Source organism: Mustela lutreola, chromosome 7, assembly GCF_030435805.1.
Source record: "Mustela lutreola isolate mMusLut2 chromosome 7, mMusLut2.pri, whole genome shotgun sequence".
In the NCBI taxonomy this organism is placed as follows: Eukaryota; Metazoa; Chordata; class Mammalia; order Carnivora; family Mustelidae; genus Mustela; species Mustela lutreola.
The window spans coordinates 87,606,804-87,628,567 of NC_081296.1; the positions used below are offsets into that span (position 1 = coordinate 87,606,804).

A 21,764-nucleotide genomic window follows, 5' to 3' on the forward strand; every position below is an offset into this window, starting at 1 on the left:
GGAGCCCCTAATTTATTCCCTTAAAGACAGAATATATTAAATAATCTAAGGCTAATCAACTTTTTAGGTAGGCTTTATGCCCAATATGGGGCTCAAACTTACAACCCTAAGATCGAGTCGCAGGCTCTACCAACTGAGGGAGCCAGGCTCCACTACTGCTAATAAACTTTTAAAAATACAAGACAGGGCGCCGGATGGCTCAGCTGATTAAGCATCTGCTCATCAGGTTATGATCCCAGAGTCCTGGGATCGAGCCCCCAGTCAGGCTCCCTGTTCAGCAAGGAGGCTGCTTCTCCCTCTCCTTTTGCCTGCTGCTTTCCCTGCTTGTGTTCTGTCTCTGTGTCAAATAAATAAATAAGATCTTTTAAAAATAAAATAAAATAAAAATACAAGATAGCTTCCAATCCAATCCATTTTATTTTTTTTTTTTTAAAGATTTTATTTATTTATTTGACAGAGAGAGATCACAAGCAGACAGAGAGGCAGGCAGAGAGGGAGTTAGAGGGAAGCAGGCTCCCTGCTGAGCAGAGAGCCCGATGTGGGACTCGATCCGAGGATCCTGAGATCATGACCTGAGCCGAAGGCAGCGGCTTAATCCACTGAGCCACCCAGGCGCCCCCAATCCAATCCATTTTATTAAACAAATATGAAACCAGCAATTTTAGGTGGTTTTCACTACTGTTTAAATCTTCACTAATTCCTATAGATACATAATCAAATATTTATATGGGCATGTGGGTAACAGTTTAGACTACAAAACTACCAGAAGGTACATTACCAGCCTTCTTGTACAGCCTCCTAAAATGGGAAGTGCATAATAAAAGATGTTGATGCTCCTAGGACTGTACAAGCGGGGGAATTTCCAGTCATTGAGACTTACCTCTGCATCATTCACTTCACAAGGAGAAAGCCTTGGGGTGCCTGGGTGGCTCAGTTGGTTAAGCAGTTGCCTTTGGCTCACTCATGATTCCAGGGTTCTTCCCTCCCTTGCACATGCTCTGTCTCTCTCAAATAAATAAAAATCTTTCTTTTTTTTTTTTTTTTAAAAGACTTTATTTATTTGACAGAGAGAGAGCCAGTGAGATAGGGAACATGCACAGGGGGAGTAAAAGAGGGGGAAGCAGGCTCCCTGCTGCGGAGCTTGATCCCAGGACCCTGGGATCATGACCTGAGCCGAAGGCAGACACTTAACAACTGAGTCACCTAGGTGCCCCACAAATAAATAAAAATCTTAAAAAAAAAAAAAAAAAAAAAAAAGAGGATAGAGCCTAAAAAAGGACAAAGCCTTAAAAAGGATGTGCTGGGGTGCCTAGCTGACTCAGTAGACCATGTGACTCGATCTTGGGGTTGTAACTTGGAACCCCACATTTGGCATAATGATTGCTTAACAAAATATTTAAGAAAAAAAAGGGGGGATGTGCCAAAAAGCCCTTGCTCTTCTTCATTATTCAATCCAAAATGAAACACAAATAAGATCTCAACATCATGTTATATATAATTCCATGTCAAGCAAACTAAATACTTTAACTCCCTGGACAACTTCTCTAGTCTGGAATCTAGTGGCTTTAGTAACATTTGGATACTTGGGGGGTATGGCAAGATTTTTGCCTTGAGTAACCATTGTTTTGACAAATACAAATTCTTAGTCACTTAGTAAAGACTGTATTTAAAAGAAACTATTCCAGGGGCGCCTGGGTGGCTCAGTGGATTAAGCCGCTGCCTTCGGCTCAGGTCATGATCTCAGTGTCCTGGGATCGAGCCCCGAATCGGGCTCTCTGCTCAGCGGGGAGCCTGCTTCCCCTTCTCTCTCTGCCTAGCTCTCTGCCTACTTGTGATCTCTGTCAAATAAATAAATAAAGGGCGCCTGGGTGGCTCAGTGGTTAAGCCGCTGCCTTCGGCTCAGGTCATGATCTCAGGGTCCTGGGATCGAGTCCCGCATCGGGCTCTCTGCTCAGCAGGGAGCCTGCTTCCTCCTCTCTCTCTCTGCCTGCCTCTCTGCCTACTTGTGATTTCTCTCTGTCAAATAAATAAATGAAATCAAAAATAAATAAATAAATAAATAAATAGAATCTTTAAAAAATAAAGAAAGAAAGAAAAGAAAAAAAAAAAGAAACTATTCCATGCAGTCCAATACTGGATAAAGGCAAAATTCAGGCAAAATGACGTATAAAGAAAACTAAGGTAACCTACAAAAGATATAAAGATCTGTACTGGGATAGTCATACAAAGAATATTTATTCTGTCTATTCACATTTGGATACCAGCTGCTAACAAAAGAATACAAGAATAAATTAATGTAAATGCCAACCCAAACATTTAGGAAAATAACAAGGCTTCTTATAAAACACAAGATTTCCTAAATAATCAATAGGAACAGGTAAGGAAGGCCACCTGGCTTTACCAAATGACATAAAACAAGAAAAATTGTCCTTAAAATATTTTTATACTTTCTCATCTACTGATACTCATAGAGACCAAAGGACTTAACTCATAATTCTAGAACAAAAGGACCCATTTCTTTTTTCCTGCCTTTTCCACTGATAAAGCATCTTCTTCCACTTACCTTCAACCAAATGATTTACTACTTAAAAATATTTATTAAAAATCCACAGTGATTTGATTTTTAAAAGTTGAAATATTAATAATTCAAGTTATTAAAAATAATCAAATGGCATTAGGATTACAGTCTTTAATGAGTAAGTGGAATTGTTAACTTAAAACAATGTGAAACAAAGTTTGTTCTTATTTTTGTTTTCTTAAGCAAAGTAAAAGACTACTCCTAAACATATTAAGCAATAGTGACTACATTTTTCATGATTACCTGCAGGTTATATGTGGATCCAGGTGTATCATATAAATGGAGAGGTAGACGTTCAATAGACTCTAGTACAGCTATTAACTTCCGAATTAATGCAACTGCTGGTCGACTACAAAGAAAAAATAATTAAGAGCATTTATATAATTTTATAACCAAATTCATACAGAACTGTGTTTACCAACCTCATAAAGACCCCTACTTTCTTTATGAGTGCAAAGAGAAGTTTAATTTTGTATGTGCAAACAAAAATACTCTCACAACTCAATTTCCTTCACTCAAGAATAAAGTATTTCATTTTACCTATAAGACTTTTATCAACTGCATTCAAAGTAGACATAAAATTTATTTTTTAAAGTTTAAACAATTATGGGATGCCTGGGTGGCTCAAGTCCTGATCCCAGCTCCTGGGATGAATGAAGCCCCACATCAGGCTCCCTGCTCAGCAGGGAGTCTGAGAGCAGAGCCTGCTTCTCCTGCTTGCCACTCCCCCTGCTTGTGTACATGCACTCTCTCTCTCTCTCTGACAAATAAATAAATAAATCTTTTTTTTAAAAGTTTAAATAATTTTATTACTTAAAATTTGATACATATAAAATATATAAAACAGCAAAGTTTTGAAAATCATATTATTTGCTGGCAAGGTAATGCTGGTATAATGTTTCTAGAAAGTAACTTGACAATTTTTATCAAGAAACTTTTAAGATCACCTACAACCTTTAACTCAGTAATGCCACTTAAAGGAATTTATGTAAAAGGATGTTTCCAGGGGTGCCTGGGTGGCTCAGCTGGGTCATGATCCCAGAGTCCTGGGATCAAATCCTACATCAGGCTCCCTGCTCAACAGGGAGTCTGCTTCTCCCTCTGCCCCTCACCCTGCTCATGCTCTCTTCGTCTCTCAAGTAAATAAATAACATATTAAAAAAAAAAAAATGCTTTAAAAAGCCTTTCCTATTATACATTTAAAGTATAAAGCTACTTTGATCACTGAATTTAAAAGTTCCTATTTTGTGTATAAGCATTATATTAGACAATTTTAAAGAAGTATGCTAACTTTCAAACATTGTAAACATTAAAAGAAATTTAGTGATTTACCTTTCATCATCTTCATTTTCACTAAAAGCTGTCTTGAAAACATTTATTCTTTCTACCAGTTGACTACAATCTTGTTTCATATCTAAATCCATGCTCTAAAAAAAATTAAAAAGGTACAAAAAAAAACATTTTAAGGCTGTTACCAAAATTTATCAAACACACTACAGAGATAAATATTAATATATTATTATAAAGTATTACCAATATAATCTAAATGAAATCATTCTTTTCTTTCAATTAAAATTCTTTTTGCTGTATAACTAGTAGAGCACAGCTAACATAGACTTTTCTTTTTTTTTTTTTTTTACTTCCTGTATAGAATGTGCTAGTCAGCTTTTTCCAAAGTGTAGTATGCAAGGTGATATCAGATTATTTTCAAATGAACATTTTCCATTTCAACAGTATTAGGAAAAATAACTGGTACACCAAAACAATGATTTCACAAATATCACTAAGATATATAATGTGAATATAAGTTCCATAAGTGGAAGTTATGCAAGTGGTAAAACTGAAGTGAATGAAGTGATGAAGTGAATACACAACTTAGAGAAGTTAAAGTGAATTTTAAGAGTTTATTACCACATACAGTATGAGCAAAAATTAAAGTGGGAAATAGAACTAAAATAGAAGAAAACTTTTACTTTTTATATTTTGTTAGAATTGGTTATAATAAGTACATATGGTATGGTTCATGAAAATAAAGATTTTCATCACAATTAAGAGATATTAAAGGTAGACTAAGTTGACGAGAAGCAGAACGTTATTAGCAAATACTTGTCAAATAGTTACAGTAACTTCCTAAACAGTCATGGTTCATAAATTAATTTTATGCATATAATTTAAGGTCTTAAGAAGGTCTATAGAATAACTTCATTTTATGAAGAAATCAGAGCAGTGAATAATGTTAAAACTTAGGCCAAAGTGTTTGGCAAAAACATCTAGAATAAATTGTAATTGGGAAACTCAAAAATCTAAATAGACTCAATTATTGAATTCAAGTGGCTCAAACTAATGATATAACATAAAGAAAAGACCAGAAAAATTATAAATATTAACATTTAGTACCTCAGTTTTTAAATATTTGACAAAACAAATACAACAAAAATATTCTTGACAAAAGAAACAAAACAAACATTTCTTGACAAAATAAAAACTGAAAAATCAAAATAGACTCAATTAATTAATTCAACTGGCTCAAACTAATGATACAACATAAAGGAAAAGCCAGAGAAATTTTAAGTATTAACATTTATTACCTCAGTTTTAAAATATTTCTTGATAAAACAAATGCTCTGCCAAAAATGTAGCTATAAATAATTATTAGAAGTATTATAGTCTGTTTTGTACTATTTCGTAAACTTACATTGTTTAAAACAGTAAGCAGTGCTTGCACCAATCCACTACTACACATTTCATATGGTGAAATTGTGTTTTCATCCTTCAAAAGTACAATTAAATTTTCTAAGGCTGTCTTCATTAAATCTCTCCAAGTGTTCTCACTCTCAATACACTAAAAAAAAAAAAAAAAAAATTTAATGAAGACAAAAATGACCAAATAAAAGGTCTTAATATACTTGATTTATCACATCAATTATCAAGAAAATAAGTAAGATATTAAATAAGAATAGGGGTAGTTCAAATTATTAATGTAAATTATATCTCTGCCAGGGTCAGAAAACAATTTTTTTTTTAAGAGAGGGAAGGCATGAAGAGAGGCAGAGGGAGAGGGAAAGAGAAAATCTTAAGCAGGCTCCAGGCTGAGCTCAGAGGCCAATATAGGGCTCAATCTCATAACCCTGACATCATGACCTGAACCAAAATCAAGAGTCCGGACGCATAACCGACTGAGTCACCAGGCGCCCAGTGCACAAAACATTTTATAAAGGGACAATTAGAAGTATTTGGGGCTTTATAGGCTATCTGGCCTCTGTCACACCTATTCAACTCTGCCCTGCAGCCACATGACCAAAGCAGTCACAGACAACAGATAAAAGAGTGAGTATGGCTGTGAGCAATAAAACTACTTTTGGACACTATCATTACATTTTCGTGTAATTTTCATGTATCAGAAAATACTACTCTTACTTCTGATTTGTTTTCAACCATTTAAAAATATAAAAACCATTCTCCCATCCAAGTACTAACCAGGCCCGACCCTGCTTAGCTTCCGAGATCAGACGAGATCGGGCGCGTTCAGGGTGGTATGGCCGTAGACTATAAAAACCATTCTTACAAAGCCATATAAAAATAGGTGGCAGGCCTAATTTAGCCCATGGGTGGTAATTTGCTGACCCCTAATCATTACCCAGAATATAAGGGTAAAGGGGGAAAAACTAAACCAAGATCAATGTGCGTCATAAAACCAAGAGGCTGAATTAACATACTTGTCTATTTGTATGAAGTTCCCAAGATGACTCTAACTGAGTTGCTATGTTTCTGAGTGTTACCACTACTCCACGAGGCATGCTTTCCACAGCTTTAAAGTGGTCGTCATATAAATCTCGGGCCATAGTTCGTACCTACCAAATTAAAATGGCAAATGTGAATTCTCACAGTTAACAGTTTGAACAAAACTCTTCTACCTACATATAAATGTGCAACTTGTAAATTTTTTGTTTCATTACCAACTTCCAAGAAATGCTACTACTTCTACTCATATATGTCAAAGGTTCTAACAGGTGAAAAAGTACTCTAGTAGATTTAAGCAATATCAAATAAAATAACTCATAACCTTAATTTTTGGTTGTTTAAACTTTGTATTCATATGCCAAAGAGGAGCTTATTTCATTTAAATAAACTTTAACAACTTGTAAAAAATTAACTTTGCTTTTTTTTAAATAAAAGTAACCTAATTACAGTGAACCAATTAGAAAATATAAATAAGCAAAAAAAAAAAAAAAAAAAAAATTAAGCCACCTATAGCTCAATCAACCAAAGTTGAATCTTTTTAACTTTTCCTTAAAACTTACTTAAAGACCTACTTGGCTTTATTCAATGTTCCATAAGTTAGGCAGCCTTCCATCTTGTATACAGAAAGGAACTCCCCTGAAGCTGAACCTTTTAACAGGGTTCAACTTTAGGTTTTAGACTTTAGGGGTGTACTTTAGGTTTTATTCTTTTCTCTTTACTTTAGGTTTTGCTTTAGGGTTGTACTTTAGGTTTGGGTTTTTTTTTAAGATTTTATTTACTTATGGCAGGGAGAGAAAGAGCACACGAGTAGGGGGAGGGGCAGAGGCAAATGGAGGAACAGACTCCCCGTTGGGCAGGGAGCCTGAAGCGGGGCTCGATTCCAGGACCCCAAGATTATGACCTAAGCTGAAGGCAGACACTTAACTGACTGAGCCACCCAGGCGCCCCTGTGCTTTAGGTTTTACTCTTTTTTCTATTTATATTATTCCAAGTATAAATGACACTCTATAGATTTATATATTTAATCATAATGACCACAGTTGGTTTGGGTACTAGCCACCTTTTACTTAAATTAATGTTATTTGAGACTTTCCACCACTGGAGCCATGGAGGAACAGCAGCCATGGCTCTGTACTACTCTACCACCATGGGCCTCAACAAGGACCACAAACTGACTAAGAACATGAGCATGCACAGCTGCCGCCATGGGCACCTCACCAAGCAAACCAAGTTCATGCAAGATAGGATCTGAGAGTTACGCAGCTTCATCCCATACCATCAGTATGCTATGGAGCTGTTCAAGGTCTCCAAGGACAAGTGTGCCCTCAAGGTCATCAAGAAAAGTGTAGGGACACACATCCATGCCAAGAGGAAGAAAAAGGAGCTGAGCAATGATCTGGCAGCCATGAGCAAAGAGGTTGCCAAGAAGGACTGAACCCCTCCCCCTCTGTATGTAATAAAGCCTTTTTGGAACTTGAAAAAAAAACTAAAATTAAAAATAAATTAATGTGTTCCAGGTTTGGGTCTGATAAAATTAAGTACATATAGTCTTTAAAAATATCTGCTTAAATAATGTAAATTTTGGACTTACGTAATTTCATTTAAAAAACTAACCTAGCATAATTCTAACATAATAGAAAAAAATTGAGTCCTGAAATGAATTAATAGTACTTTTTCATTCTATTTTGGTATGCCTTTCAGAATTAGGAGGAAAGTAAGCTCTGAATATTAAACAACACTTAAGACATTACCCCTTTGTAAAACAGTATTAATAAGAAAAATGAAGGTTAAAATGAATAGTTAAAATTACTTTTACCTAAAATCAGTATATTTTGATATGTACTATTTCCATACCCAAAGAATAGCCACATGGTCAATAAGATACTATCCACTTTAAGAAACGAAGTCAATAATCATATATTCTTTAAGAATATCAAAATAAAGGACTGAGACTAGTTCTTCTTAATTTATTCTACTTCTTACTTTTCTTCTGTATTGTGAAATTTCAGTTCCCACTGACTCTGAATTTGGTTGGTTAATACAACCTATCAGGAATTACAAGAAATTCCTGAAATAGCTCAGTGGTAAGTTTACAAAAAATTACAATTGATCCTCATTATTTGAGAATTCTATATTCATGAGTTCAACTACTCATTAAAATCTATAATCTCCAAATCAATACTTAGAGTGCTCTCACAGTCACTTGTGGACATGCACAGTGCAACAAAAACTTGAGAGGTGCCTCATGCGCATGTTCCCAGGTGAGGTCAAACAAAGCGACTCTACCTTTAACCAAGTGTCATACTTGAATTAGCTCTTTACAAACAAGTGTCCTCTTTCCACACTCTATTTTGTGCCAAGTTTTTAACATTTCTGTGATTTTACTGGTGCTTTCACTGTTTAAAATGGCCACCATACATAGTACTGAAATGCTGCCCAGTGTTTCTAAGCACAAGAAGGCATGACACATGTCTTAAGGAGAAAATGTGTGTTAGGTAAACTTCATTCAGGCATGAGGATGTTAATGGCCCCAAGTTAGGTGTTAAGAAGTCAGTAATACACATTAAAGATGATATCTTTAAACAGAAAGGGACATAAAATAAGGTTAGGTATGGATCAGTTACAAAAATGTGACCAGAGCCTCAAAAGAACCTCACCCTGTGTTTCCCCTAAGAGCAGTAGTTCAGTATTCACAGAAGCTTTACATAACACAACTATTATGAATAACAAAAATGGACTATATTTAGTTCAAATTCCTTTTAGAATCTAATGGCTATCTTCAATTGAGATATTTCTTCCTCAAATGCCCTTAAGATACCCTGAATTAGAAAAAACTTCTGACCTCACACTCTTTAAAAACAAAGAAGCAATCACAAAGTCATATATATAGCTATAGAGATAATATATATGTGTCTAAAGAAATGAAAGTGTTTCTTTCCAAGGTCTAGCATCTGGAAGTATCTTTAGGATGGCCCAACACATTAACAAGCAGAAATGGAGACATAAACATGTTATGTATAACTGCTCCAAATAAAACCTATTACTACTATTTCTAAGGCCAAAGCCATAAGAAACACAGTAAGATCCTAATTCAAAACACCTAAAAGCATTCTTCATATACTGTATGAAAAAACTATTCTATATCATTGTAGGTAAAATAAAAATTTCTGCCATCAGAAAATACTAAATCTAATTATGGGATTATTGTCTCTTTTAAAAATGAAAAATAAAAAGCAAAAATTGATATAATAAAGATGGAAATATACTGGCTTATATTTTTAAGTAATCCCCATATCCAATGTGGGGCTTGGACTTAAATTCCAAAATCAAGAGTTGCATGCTCTCTCTATTAAGCCAGTCCAAGAGTTATGTAGCCTTATTTGGGGAGGTGGGGTGGGGAGGAAGCATACTTAATGGATAAAATTTAAAAATTATTATTGTTATTTTAGAGATGGAGTCAGTAAACACTTGCTCCTGTATCTTTTTTTTTTTTTTTAATATTTTATTTATTTATTTGACAGAGATCACAAGTAGGCAGAGAGGCAGGCAGAGAGAGAGGAGGAAGCAGGCTCCCCACGGAGCAGAGAGCCCGATGCGGGGCTCGATCCCAGGACAGGATCCCTGAGATCATGACCTGAGCCAAAGGCAGAGGCTTTAACCCACTGAGCCACCCAGGCGCCCCACTCCTATATCTTTTTGAAACAATTATTTCACCTAAGATGACGTTTAAACTAAGCATCAAAATATCTGAATCTAGAACCAGACATTCAAATTGCTTTATCATGAATATTAAATCAGGATTGTAAAATAAAATGATGTTTTCAACACCACTGTAATAATAATTAAAGCATGAGTTCAAAGTTTTTGTGACATTAACAAGTCAAAAATTTAAATTTTATTGTCTTACAAATTTTGTTTCAATGTTTATGTTTAGCATGTGTATAAAATTATAAGGAAATGTGTATGTCCTGTGGAACATAAAATAATGAGCACAGAAAAAGAAAAACAAAATATGTTAGATTAGGGTAACTTGTGTTATATGGCCCAATTTTTTAAATGCTTGCAATATACCAATGAAACCTTACCAAGTCAGTATAAATGACAAAAAAAAAAAAAAAAAAAAGAAAAAGAAAATCTCACAAATATACCTTTTGCTTTGTTTTTTCTAATTTAGATTTCAATTTTCTGCCTCTTTTACCAGTCCAACCAGTCACAAATTCTGAACCTTTAAAAAAAAAAAAAAAAAAAAGGACATTTCACAGAATTTATTAAACTGCAATTTAAGATACTCATTTATTTTTATGTGTTAAACTTATATATTCTATACAACTTACCCAGAGAAGTTTCTGCAGTAAATGAATGTTTGGTTCCTCTATTAGATTCAAATACAAAACCAGGTAAATCTTCTTTCAGTATTGTTGCTTGCTGACCATCTGAGTTATGAATAGCGATTTCTCCTTCTTTCAAACAAGTTAGTGACCAATTTCCTACAGTGAGTTTAGTGGGTCCTGGTGCTGAGAGTATAGGTTGACTTGAAGTAGATGGCTTTACTTGGCCTCGAGCTCTTTGTAACTTCTCTAAGAATTCACTTCTGCTTTCTATAAAGACAAAATGATTATTTTAAAACCTCATTCTTTTCAAATATTCCTTTTTTTATTTTTTAAGCTACTGTTGGAGTATCTGTTTAATATAAAAAAATTAGCAGAGTTCTATTCTTTGGTATATTCACACTGGTTTGATATATATAGATTCAGGCATAAAGCACTCCTACAGGCGTAATTTTTTAAAATATAAGGCTTTTGGAAAAGATACTACTTGAAGAGGCTTCACACACATACAATTCATCATTACATGGTAAGAGGTAGTTTTACATAACATTAGAGAGAGTAAAAGTACGTACAGTGCTATTCCTTGTCTCATACAATAAAAAGGCATTTCTTAAATGCTTTCATGGTAGAACAGTTTTTCTCTGTTGATAATAAATAAATTGGCCTATAGTCATCAAAAATGTGCTATTTCTATGACAATGCTAGCAAAATTATCAGCATAAAAACAAATCATCAAAATTACAGAAACTAATAAAACATTTTAGAAGAAATAAAACATTACCTGAACTGTCCGATCCACCTTCAGGACTACCACTTGAATACATGGTGGCTAGTTTTCCATCCAAGATAAATCTGAACCATCCATTACTGCCATTAGATAATTCCAAGGCTGCTGCATCACTCCATATATATAAACAGTCCCTTCCCCTAATGATTGACCAGTCTCTCCAATGATATGGTTTACCTTGCTGCAATTCTTTAGCATCCTCCTGTGGTTCATCTTCCTAAATGTGTAAAATTATTCAATGAAACAAGGAAAACAATATCTGTATCAAATACTCACAGGTTTTTAAAAATATGTCCTAGTATCAAATTTAGAACTAAACCATTCTGAACTTATATACTCAGTTGCCTACAGTTTAGTATGTATTTTGATTCAACTAATTACCTATAGCTAAATCTTACAAGTCCTAAAAATGTCAAGATAGTTACATAAATAGGGGCACCTGGGTGGCTCAATCAGTTAAGCATCTGCCTTCTGCTCAGTTCCTGATCCCAGAGTCCTGGGATTGAGCCTGCTTCTCTCCCCTGACCCCCATACCCCCGGCTTGTCCTCTCTCTTATTCTAATATATAAAGGAAATCTTAAAAACAAAAAAAAAGTTATATAAATAACAACCTAAGTTACAACATTTCCAGGTGTACTGATAGAGAAGACCAACAGATTTGGTCTACACAAAACTACCTAATTATCCTCCCCACTTGTGCTGTCTCTGTGTCTCAAAAAAAAAATTTTTTTTTTAAGATTTTATTTATTTATTTGTCAGAGAGAGTGAGCACAGGCAGACAGATTGGCAGGCAGAGGCAGAGGGAGAAGCAGGCTCCCTGCTGAGCAAGGAGCCCGATGTGGGACCCAATCCCAGGACGCTGGGATCATGATCTGAGCCGAAGGCAGCCACTTAACTGAGCCACCCAGGCGTCCCACTGTGTCTCAAATTTTTTTTTTTAATTTAAAAAAAAAAAAAAAGATTTTTGAGCATGCTTAAAAGAAAAAGCAATTTGTAAACACTGTTTTCTTAGCCTGACATCCTGAAAAATTTTATTGTGTTGACAACATTTAAATATTAAGAATATTCATCAAAACCATATGTGAGGAGCGCCTGGGTGGCTCGGTGGGTTGAGCTGCTGCCTTCGGCTGGGGTCATGATCTCAGGGTCCTGGGATCGGGTCCTGTGTCGGGCTCTCTGCTCGGAGGGGAGCCTGCTTCCCTCTCTCTCTCTCTCTCTGCCTGCCTTTCCATCTACTTGTGATTTCTCTCTGTCAAATAAATAAATAAAATCTTTAAAAAAAAAAACCATTGTGAACTTGGTATTTGTGTACATACATGTGTATGTGGTAAAGCACTTTTTTTTTTTTCAAGATTTTATTTACTTATTTGAGACAGAGAGAGCATGAGTGGGAGGGAGCCCAAAACAGGCTCAAACCCAAGACACCAAGATCAAGACCTGAGACCAAGGAAGGTGCCACTGAGCCACCCAGGTACCCCTGGGTAAAGCACTTTTAAACTTCAAAAAAACTTGTTACACTTAAAAAATATTTTTACATACTTTTTTGAACATAAAAAACTGAAGTAGTTAGCTTATAACACTAAAATGAGATTGTAAAGTACGGATTATAAATTTCTTTAAACTACTTTTGCTCTAAGCCGCAATGAGTTAACAAGCACCAAGACTTCTTTACGCACTGTAAACAACGAAAAGCTAGTCAAAATACGTGAAAAAGTGTCTCAAACATTGGGCAATATGCAATATAAGACCATGATCCCCCAGAAAACAGAAAAAAACAAGTTAAGCCCCTTAGTTCCAGACAAAAATTTCTGGCTAAGAAGAAACACAAAGAGGGCGCCTGGGTGGCTCAGTGGGTTAAGCCGCTGCCTCAGGGTCCTGGGATCAAGTCCCGCATCGGGCTCTCTACTCAGCAGGGAGCCTGCTTCCTCCTCTCTCTCTCTCTGCCTGCCTCTCTGCCCTACTTGTGATCTCTCTCTGTCAAATAAATAAATAAATAAAATCTTTTAAAAAAAGAAAAAAAGAAGAAACACAAAGAGAGTCGAGCAGTATGACTTCAGGAAATAGAGATATGTGTTTGAAGAGGCTAAAGCACACAGAACATATGGATGATGAGTTCAGGATTAGGGAGCCAAGTCAAAAAGACTTCTAGAAATTGGCAAAGTGGTCACCATGAGTCTCTAACGAGTACTGGACCACACATTTCTCGGGTGACACTCCATAAAGGATAGGCAAAGAACAAATGGAAAATTATTAAGCTGGATAATTCCCAGAGATCACACAAAGTGGTCAGACAGTTGCATTTCAAATGCTAAAAAGTTTCAAATCTGATAAAAAGTTTAATCCCACAGATCAAAGAAAATTAAACCCTGAGCAGGAATGGACACTCACACGTGCATATTTACACAAGTACACCAAGCACAACAAAGAAGAGCAAAGTCACACTGCTTAAAATCATAAGAATAGCCAGAGGAAGAAAAAAATGTTGTTAGAAGAGATGTTAAGTTGGGGCACCGGGGTGTCTCAGTTGGTTAAGTGACTGCCTTCAGCTCAGGTCATAATCCCAGGGTCCTGGGATTGAGCCCCACATGGGGCTCCCTGCTCAGCAGGGAGCCTCATTCTCCCTCTCCCTCTCCCTGTGACCCACCCCATGCTTGTGCTCTCTCACTCACACACTCTTTCTCAAATAAATAAATCTTAAAAATATATATATGTTATGTACCAAAGAACTAAGATGAGAAATAAAGCGAATTTCTCAATGGAGATTATGTACATCAGGTGACAATGGACCATCTCTGAAAATGATTAGCCAAAAGTCCTTGCAGGCACTGAAAATATCCATCAAAAATGAAGGCCAAATAAAATATTTTTAGACAAAGAGTATCTTCTGGGTTGTCTTTTCATTTTCTTTTTAAGCTATGTACGTATGTATGTGTGTATATTATAGTACAGCAAAGAGAGGGGCAAAAGGAGAGGGAGAGAGAGCATCTCAAGCAGACTCCAAGCTGAGCATGGAGCCCAACATGGCGCTTGACCCCATGACTCTGAGATCATGACCTGAGACAAAATCAAGAATCAGACACACAACCAATGAGCCAAACAAGAACTCATCTTTCCATTTTCTAAACAAGGTATCTTTAAGAACAGAAGATTACTTTTGATAAAAGAAAATTTACCAATTTATTTTGCTCTTGTATAGTATAACCTTTTAATTTATTTATTTTTAAGTAATCTTTATACCCAATGTGGGGCTTGAATTCACAACCCTGAGATCAAAATTGGATACTCTTCCAGCTTAGCCAGCCAGGCACCCTTACAATATAAGTTTTTAATGTCCTATTTAAGAAATCTTTGTCATGATCAAGGTCAGTAAGATTTTCTTCCTTTCCCTCGTTAAGTTTTATATGCCCATACATTTCAGGCTGTGATTCATTTTCTATTAATTTTGTATGTGGTACCCATAGTATAATCAAAATTTCTTTTTTGTGTCTGTATGTACCCACTTGTTCAAGCATCAGAGTTTAAACAGATTATCTTCGGGACACCTGTGTGCCTTCAGCCACCTGTGTGGCATCTGCCTTCAGCTCAGGTCACGATCTAAGGGTTCTGGGATTGAACCTCCAATCAGGCTCCCTGCTCAGTAGAAAATCTGCTTTTCCCTCTCCCTCTGCCATTCCCTTCTGCTCATACTCGAGCATTCTCTCTCTCTCAAATGAATAAAATCTTTAAAAATAAATAAATAGAAGCGCCTGGTAGCTCAGTCATTAAGCATCTGCCTTCGGCTCAGGTCACAATCCCAAGGTCTGCAATCGAGCCATGCATTGGGTTCCCTGCTTGGCAGGAAGCCTGCTTCTCCCTTTTCCACTCTTCCTGCTTGTGCTCCTGTTCTTGCTGTCTCTCTGTCAAATAAATAAAATCTACTTATTTAGTTAGTTATTAGTAAATAAATATAAATTTCCTGACTTTAATAACTAACCAGTATTATACAAGAGAATGTCCTAGTTTTTTGGTGAAGTTTTAGGTTGTTAAAAGGGGCACTATGTACCCATCTTCTCAAATAATATTCAAATAATATTTTGGGAGCACCTGGATGGCTCAGTCAGTTGGGTGTCTACCTTTAGCTTGGGTTATGGTCCCAAGATCCTGGGATCAGGTCCCACATTGGGTGGGCTCCCTGCAGGGAGCCTGCTAATACCTCTGCCTGCTTGTCCCCCTGCCTGTGCTCTCTCTCTGGCAAATAAATACAATCATTAAAATAATAATAATTTTTTTTTCTTTAAGTAGGCTCTAGGCCCAGTATAGAGCTCAACATAGAGCCTGAACTCACAACCGTTTGAGGATCAAGATCTAAACTAAGATCAAGAGTCAGATACTTAAATGACAAAGTCACCCAGATACTTCTTAAATATTTTACTTTTAAGTATTCTCTACAACCAATATGGGGCTCAAACTCACAACCCCAAGCTCAAGTGTTGTATGCACTACCAAATGAGCCAGCCAGGTGCCCTTCAAATAATATTTCTTAAATGTATACACACACATAGTGTCTGTATAAATAAAGTAAATTGAGCAAAATGTCAATAATTAGTGAATTTATAAAGAACACTCTGATACTCTATTTGCAATTTTTCTGTAAGTTTTAAATTTTATCAATAAACTTTCTAAAAATAACCAAATTCGGGGGGGTGCCTGCATGGATTAGTTGGTTTAGCGTCCAACTCTTGGTTTTGGTTTGGATCATGATCTCAGGATTGTAGGATTGAGCCCTGATCAGGCTCCACACTCAGCACAGAGTCAGTTTCAAATTTTCTCTCTTCTTCCTCTGCCCCTTCCCCTGATCACATTCTTTCTCCAAAATAAAAAAATAAAATCTTAAAGTAAAAATAACCAAATTTTATAAAAATTCTAGTACTACCTCATACTGCCATTATTTTATCAAAAGTCATCGTAAATTGTAACTAGATTTCCTCTAAAAAACTCTATTCCTGATAACACTGCAAACAACATCACTCACTTTTTCTGGTTTTGATTCCTCTTCATTCTCATCATCAGAGGAAGGTCCTGCCAAAGTTGACACTTTACTAATTACACCAAGTCTGGCTAGCTGATCCAAAAAAATATCACCACCTTTATCTACCAAATCTCTTATGATTTGTAAAGCCAGCAAGTGGCCATCATCATCATCCTGGGGGAAAACAAAAAGGCAATTAAGGAAAAACGATAAAAATAAATTTAACTGCCTGAAGTAGACAAATGCAGTAATTTCATAAACAAAACGATTTACTGAAATTAGGACAAAAATTAAATTATTTTGCTAACCATTGTCTAAAGGGAATTAAAGCTACCGGAATTTCAAAAAAGATAAAAATCTGACCTCTTGATCAAGGACAGTTGCAGTGATTTCCACTAGTACTGTAGGCAAATTGTGACCAACATCAGAATCACAAACTTCTTTTAAGAGTGCTTCAGAGCAAAAATGAATCATTTTTCGAATCAGAGCAAGACTTGCCTTCCTTAAAAAAATAAATAAATAAATAAAATGATTTTAGGAAGCCAGGAAAAGAACCTAAAATAAAACAAAATGCAATTATACATTAAAGAAAACAAAAATATCCAATGGTAAGGTTTACACACTCTGTTAAAAAGTAAACTGAATAAATGTATACAAAAAGAAATATATGTAACTATGTTCTCATATAAACGGAAAGTAAGAGATCCTAGTAATCCCAAATCCTTAAATACTTCCACCGTGAACAATTTGGCATGGCTCTTTTTCTTTCTATACTCATCCACTGCTTTGCTTAGAACACAGATACTCAATAAAGTCATACAAACTAACCTCAGTTTTATAACAAGGAACCTATTCTTTTAAAATAAAATAAACAAGTATATAACATACATTTAAATTATAATAGACTCAAAAGAAATTGGTCTATCACATAAAAGATAGTTCATTTAACACGTATTTTCTGAGCATATAACAATATCCTAGGCACCGACGTATAGATATTGTTGTTACCCTGATTTGCAGTAACTTCCACAAGGATGGACAAGCAAAATTCCTACTTAAAGTCAAATAAAGGCAGGTGACACATGAGTTTCTACAGCATGTGGTCCCTACTCGATGTATATCATAACTCTCTTTATTTTGTTTTTACAACTCTCTTTAGCTGAAATTCGTAACACTATATATTCTTCAAGTGAAAAAGCATTTTATTATAAATTCAAATATGTTATAGAATATGGTAGGCCAAAGAGTAGGGAATCTGATGTGGGTGTCGATTCCTGGATCCCATAATCATGACCTGAGCCAATACCTCTAAAATATTAGGCGCAACTATGCCAACACTCAATACATACCTAATAAACTCAATACATACTCAATACCTCAATACCTAATTTTTATTCTCAAACCTAAAGAGAATTCAATGTAATTATCTTCACTTTAGGAGAAACCAATTAAGATAAAAGAGGTTAAGTACCTTTTTCATGGCCACATAGTTAGGAAGTAGCCACTCTGCAATGCCTCTAGAGTCTGAGCTCTTTTTTTTTGTTTTTGTTTTTTTTTTTTAAGATTTTATTTATTTATCAGAGAGAGAGAGGGGGAGAGAGCGAGCACAGGCAGACAGAATGGCAGGCAGAGGCAGAGGGAGAAGCAGGCTCCCTGCTGAGCAAGGAGCCCGATGTGGGACTCGATCCCAGGACGCTGGGATCATGACCTGAGCCGAAGGCAGCTGCGTAACCAACTGAGCCACCCAGGCGTCCCTAGAGTCTGAGCTCTTAACTAAGGCTTATGCTTTCTTACTTGCCACAATTAAATGTGTATAACTATTACCTGGAGAATTCAACATCAAATGTACTAAAACTAAAATTATATTTAGATAATCCTGAAACATACAAAGGTACATACATTTATCTATTTATTTATTTTATAAGTACCATAAGGTTATTGTAGAAACTTTAGGAAACACAAATTAACAAAAGAGAAAAAAATTACCTGTAATTCCAAAATTCCAATCCCCAATCCTGAAACATTTAAAAGTGATAGAAAATAACCATCGAAAAAAAAGAAAAAAGAAAAGAACAATCGAGGGGAACCCAGGTGGCTCAGGCAGCTAAGTATCTGAATCTTGGTTTTGGCTCAGGTCATGAGCTCGGGGTCAAGGAATGGAGCCCTACCTGAGAATCTTTCCCCCCCACCCACTTCTCTTTCTCCCTCCGCTCCTCCGCCCCTCCCCCTGCTTGCTTATGCACACACTCTCAAATAAATAAATTTAAAAAAAAAAAGAAAGAAAGAAAGAACCATCTAATAAGGAATCTGTTATATGGTGGCATACTTTTATAGTTTTCTGATGACCTTATCATGAAGCAGTTCTACTCCAAATATATCAGGATTGTTTTATTGGCATGACAGCTAGTCCTCTAAAACATTCAGGCCAAATTATCTTGTTCAAAATTGAACTTGCTGACTCCTCAAGAGAATTCTAAGTTTTGTTTAAAAAAAGGAGAGGGATACTCATACCTATACCTCTGTACCTATTTAGAGAAGAATAAAAACCAAGCACTTTAATGGTCACAGTGAATTTTTTTTTTTTTAAGATTTTATTTATTTATTTGACAGAGAGAGATCACAAGCAGGCAGAGAGGCAGGCAGAGAGAGAGGAGGAAGCAGGCTCCCTGCTGAGCAGAGAGCCCGATGCGGAACTCAATCCCAGGACCCTGAGATCATGACCTGAGCCAAAGGCAGCGGCTTAACCCACTGAGCCACCCAGGCGCCCCACAGTGAATTATTTTACTGACACTTTCTCCTACTTAAAATGGTCTGCCTGCACTTTAATGTCAACTTCTAGGCACTTGAATCTTACAAATCTACTTGTTCTAAAGACCTCCTTAACTTAAAATATCCAATATCAAATTCTCAATCACTCAAAAATTCAGTACTCATTCTTCACCTATTCCTTTCCTTCACCTCTCACAACTAACTGGTCACTAATCCCTATACAACCCATCTCTCAACCTTTTGAATTTGTTTCCACCAATCTAGTCCCCCAGCAACTGTTTTTGAAGTTCATCTTGCAATGAACCTATGTAGTTTTCATTCTTGGTCTTCTGGTACTTTTCTCCACTGGGCTGCCAATGGAATCTTCATAAATCACAAAATTAACTGTGACAAATATCCTCACAGGTATGTAATGACCCTTCCTCAACTGTGGAGTATGGCTCATTAGCACTGGCCACAGAGGCCTTCAAAGGCCTCCTCTCTATCTTTTTAACATTGTTCTCTGAGATATCCAAATATATCCCATTAATCCAAACACACTCCATTAATATTAAAATAATTACAACTGCTAACAAAACACACTCACTCAATTATGCTCTAAATATCTACTAAGGACCTACTGAATATCAAGCCCTGTTCTATACCTCTTTATCTTTGCAAGAATATAGCTGTACACAGGCCAGCTCTCAAGGAGTTCACTTTGGAGGGGAGACAGACAATAAAACAAACACAAGTCAAAGAAGAGCAAGATTTCAGACACTGAAAGCTCTGTAAAGACATTAAAACATCATAATTTATGTGAAAGATATCCCAGGGGTAATTTAAATTAGATGAACAAAAACATCAGTGGATGGAACATCTGAACTGAGACCTAAACAATATGAAGCAACAAACCACCCAAAAGACCCAAGGATAAGAAAAGTTTCCAATAAAGGGAAGTACAAAAGCCCTAAGTTAAGAATGTATTTGAAGTGTTTCAAAAATAGAAAAAAGGCTAGCTTATTGTACATGTAATGGGCTAGGGGTTAGATAGTACTAAATGAGGTCAGGGAAATGGGTGGGGCTTATGTAAGACTTTGTACGGCCAAGTGTTTTAAGGGCACCTGGGTGGCTCAGTCAGTTAAGCTCAGTCAGTTATACTCTTGATTTGGACTCAGGGTTGTGAGATCAAGGCCCTTGTCCAGGCTCTGTGCTCAGCGAGAAGTCTGCTTGAGATTCTCTCCCTCCCTCTCTTCCCTCATCCCCCAGTGCCCTCAAGCTCTCACTCTCTCTTCCAAAAAAAAAAAAAAAAAAAAAAAGAGGTTTTAGTTAAAGCCAGATGGAAGCTACTGGAGGTTTAAATCAGAAGGTGATGTAATTATGATTTTTAAAATAAATTAGACGAGGGGGTGCCTGGGTGATTCAGTGGATTAAGCCTCTGCCTTTGGCTCAGGTCATGATCCCAAGGTCCTGGGATGGAGTCCCCCATCAGGCTCTCTGCTTTACAGAGAGCCTGCTTCCCCCTCTCTCTCTGCCAGTCTCTCGGCCTACTTGTGATCTCTCTGTCAAATAAATAAATAAAATCTTTAAAATAAAATAAAATAGACTAGTATGTAGGAACATATTATAAAAGAGCAAGAGAGAAAAGAAAGACTAATTAAGAGGAAACTGCAGTAGTCAAATTACAGACTACGAACCAGAGTATTAGCAACAGTTGAACAGGAAAGACACATTATAGAAGGAGAGCCACCAGGATTTTTAACAGCATGGACTGACTCATGCCTCCGTGCCTTTGCACATAAAGTTGCCTAGTGATCCTTCCAATCTGTCTGCCTACAAAATCCCCAAGTATCCTTTAAACCCCAATTTAAATCTCACTTCTGCATAAAATCTTCTCCAACTCTGCACCCCAGTTAACTGTTAAATTATCTATATTCCCAGAGAACCTGATGGTATGTCTAGTCTTATCACTTACTACTCTCATTAATCACATCTTCCTCAGTACCTGCAACAAAGGGTACTGTAAGCAAAAGCCAAGTCCCATTTCTTTGGGTAAATTTCCAACAACCATCTCACATTGCCTCTACCAAAAAGGTCTCCATAAAGTTCAATAAATGTTTGCTGTACTTACCAAAATTTCTCTAAAGTTGATACTCAGGGAGCTACAAAAACTGTTAGGAATCTAGCCTTTTTGATTTTCAAAATTACTTAAGTCAGATAATCAGAAGAAAAGATTTAACTTTAAATCTCCAATCAAATCTTCAATCTAAATTTTATTCTTACCACACCTTTTCAATAAACACAGATACTACAAATAACTACCTTATTGAAGGCAGCATAGTTTGCTGAAATGTCTGTGCGAACACTGGCAATAACCTTTTCAAGTATATAGGTGCCATTTCTGGATCTCCTTTTGGTTCATTACATTCTTCTTCATCTTTGTTGGTGTCTTTCTTTTTCTTATCATCTCCTTTATTAACTGGACACATCCAATCACCTGCAGACAAACATTGTTCAATAAAATAAATTTTGGGAAAATTTTTCTTTCAATGAAAAAAACATTAGGATGTACGG

The 21,764-nt window shown here is 36.1% G+C and overlaps 1 protein-coding gene and 1 pseudogene across 6 annotated transcripts in view; one reads left to right on the forward strand and one right to left on the reverse strand.

The window, feature by feature from the left end:
- HECTD1 (HECT domain E3 ubiquitin protein ligase 1) overlaps nucleotides 1-21,764 on the reverse strand; it is a 99,938-nt gene that overhangs the window by 37,906 nt on the left and 40,268 nt on the right. For all 6 annotated transcript variants that reach the window (XM_059181835.1, XM_059181834.1, XM_059181833.1 and 3 more), the window contains exons 10-19: nucleotides 21,513-21,687; nucleotides 16,806-16,944; nucleotides 16,446-16,616; nucleotides 11,429-11,651; nucleotides 10,654-10,917; nucleotides 10,468-10,544; nucleotides 6,295-6,429; nucleotides 5,274-5,420; nucleotides 3,911-4,005; nucleotides 2,822-2,927 (exon numbers count right to left, since the gene is read on the reverse strand). In XM_059181835.1, the coding sequence (XP_059037818.1) occupies nucleotides 2,822-2,927; nucleotides 3,911-4,005; nucleotides 5,274-5,420; nucleotides 6,295-6,429; nucleotides 10,468-10,544; nucleotides 10,654-10,917; nucleotides 11,429-11,651; nucleotides 16,446-16,616; nucleotides 16,806-16,944; nucleotides 21,513-21,687 (1,532 nt within the window). The remainder of the gene's footprint in view (nucleotides 1-2,821; nucleotides 2,928-3,910; nucleotides 4,006-5,273; nucleotides 5,421-6,294; nucleotides 6,430-10,467; nucleotides 10,545-10,653; nucleotides 10,918-11,428; nucleotides 11,652-16,445; nucleotides 16,617-16,805; nucleotides 16,945-21,512; nucleotides 21,688-21,764) is intronic.
- On the forward strand, nucleotides 6,426-7,829 carry LOC131836439 (large ribosomal subunit protein eL36-like; annotated as a pseudogene).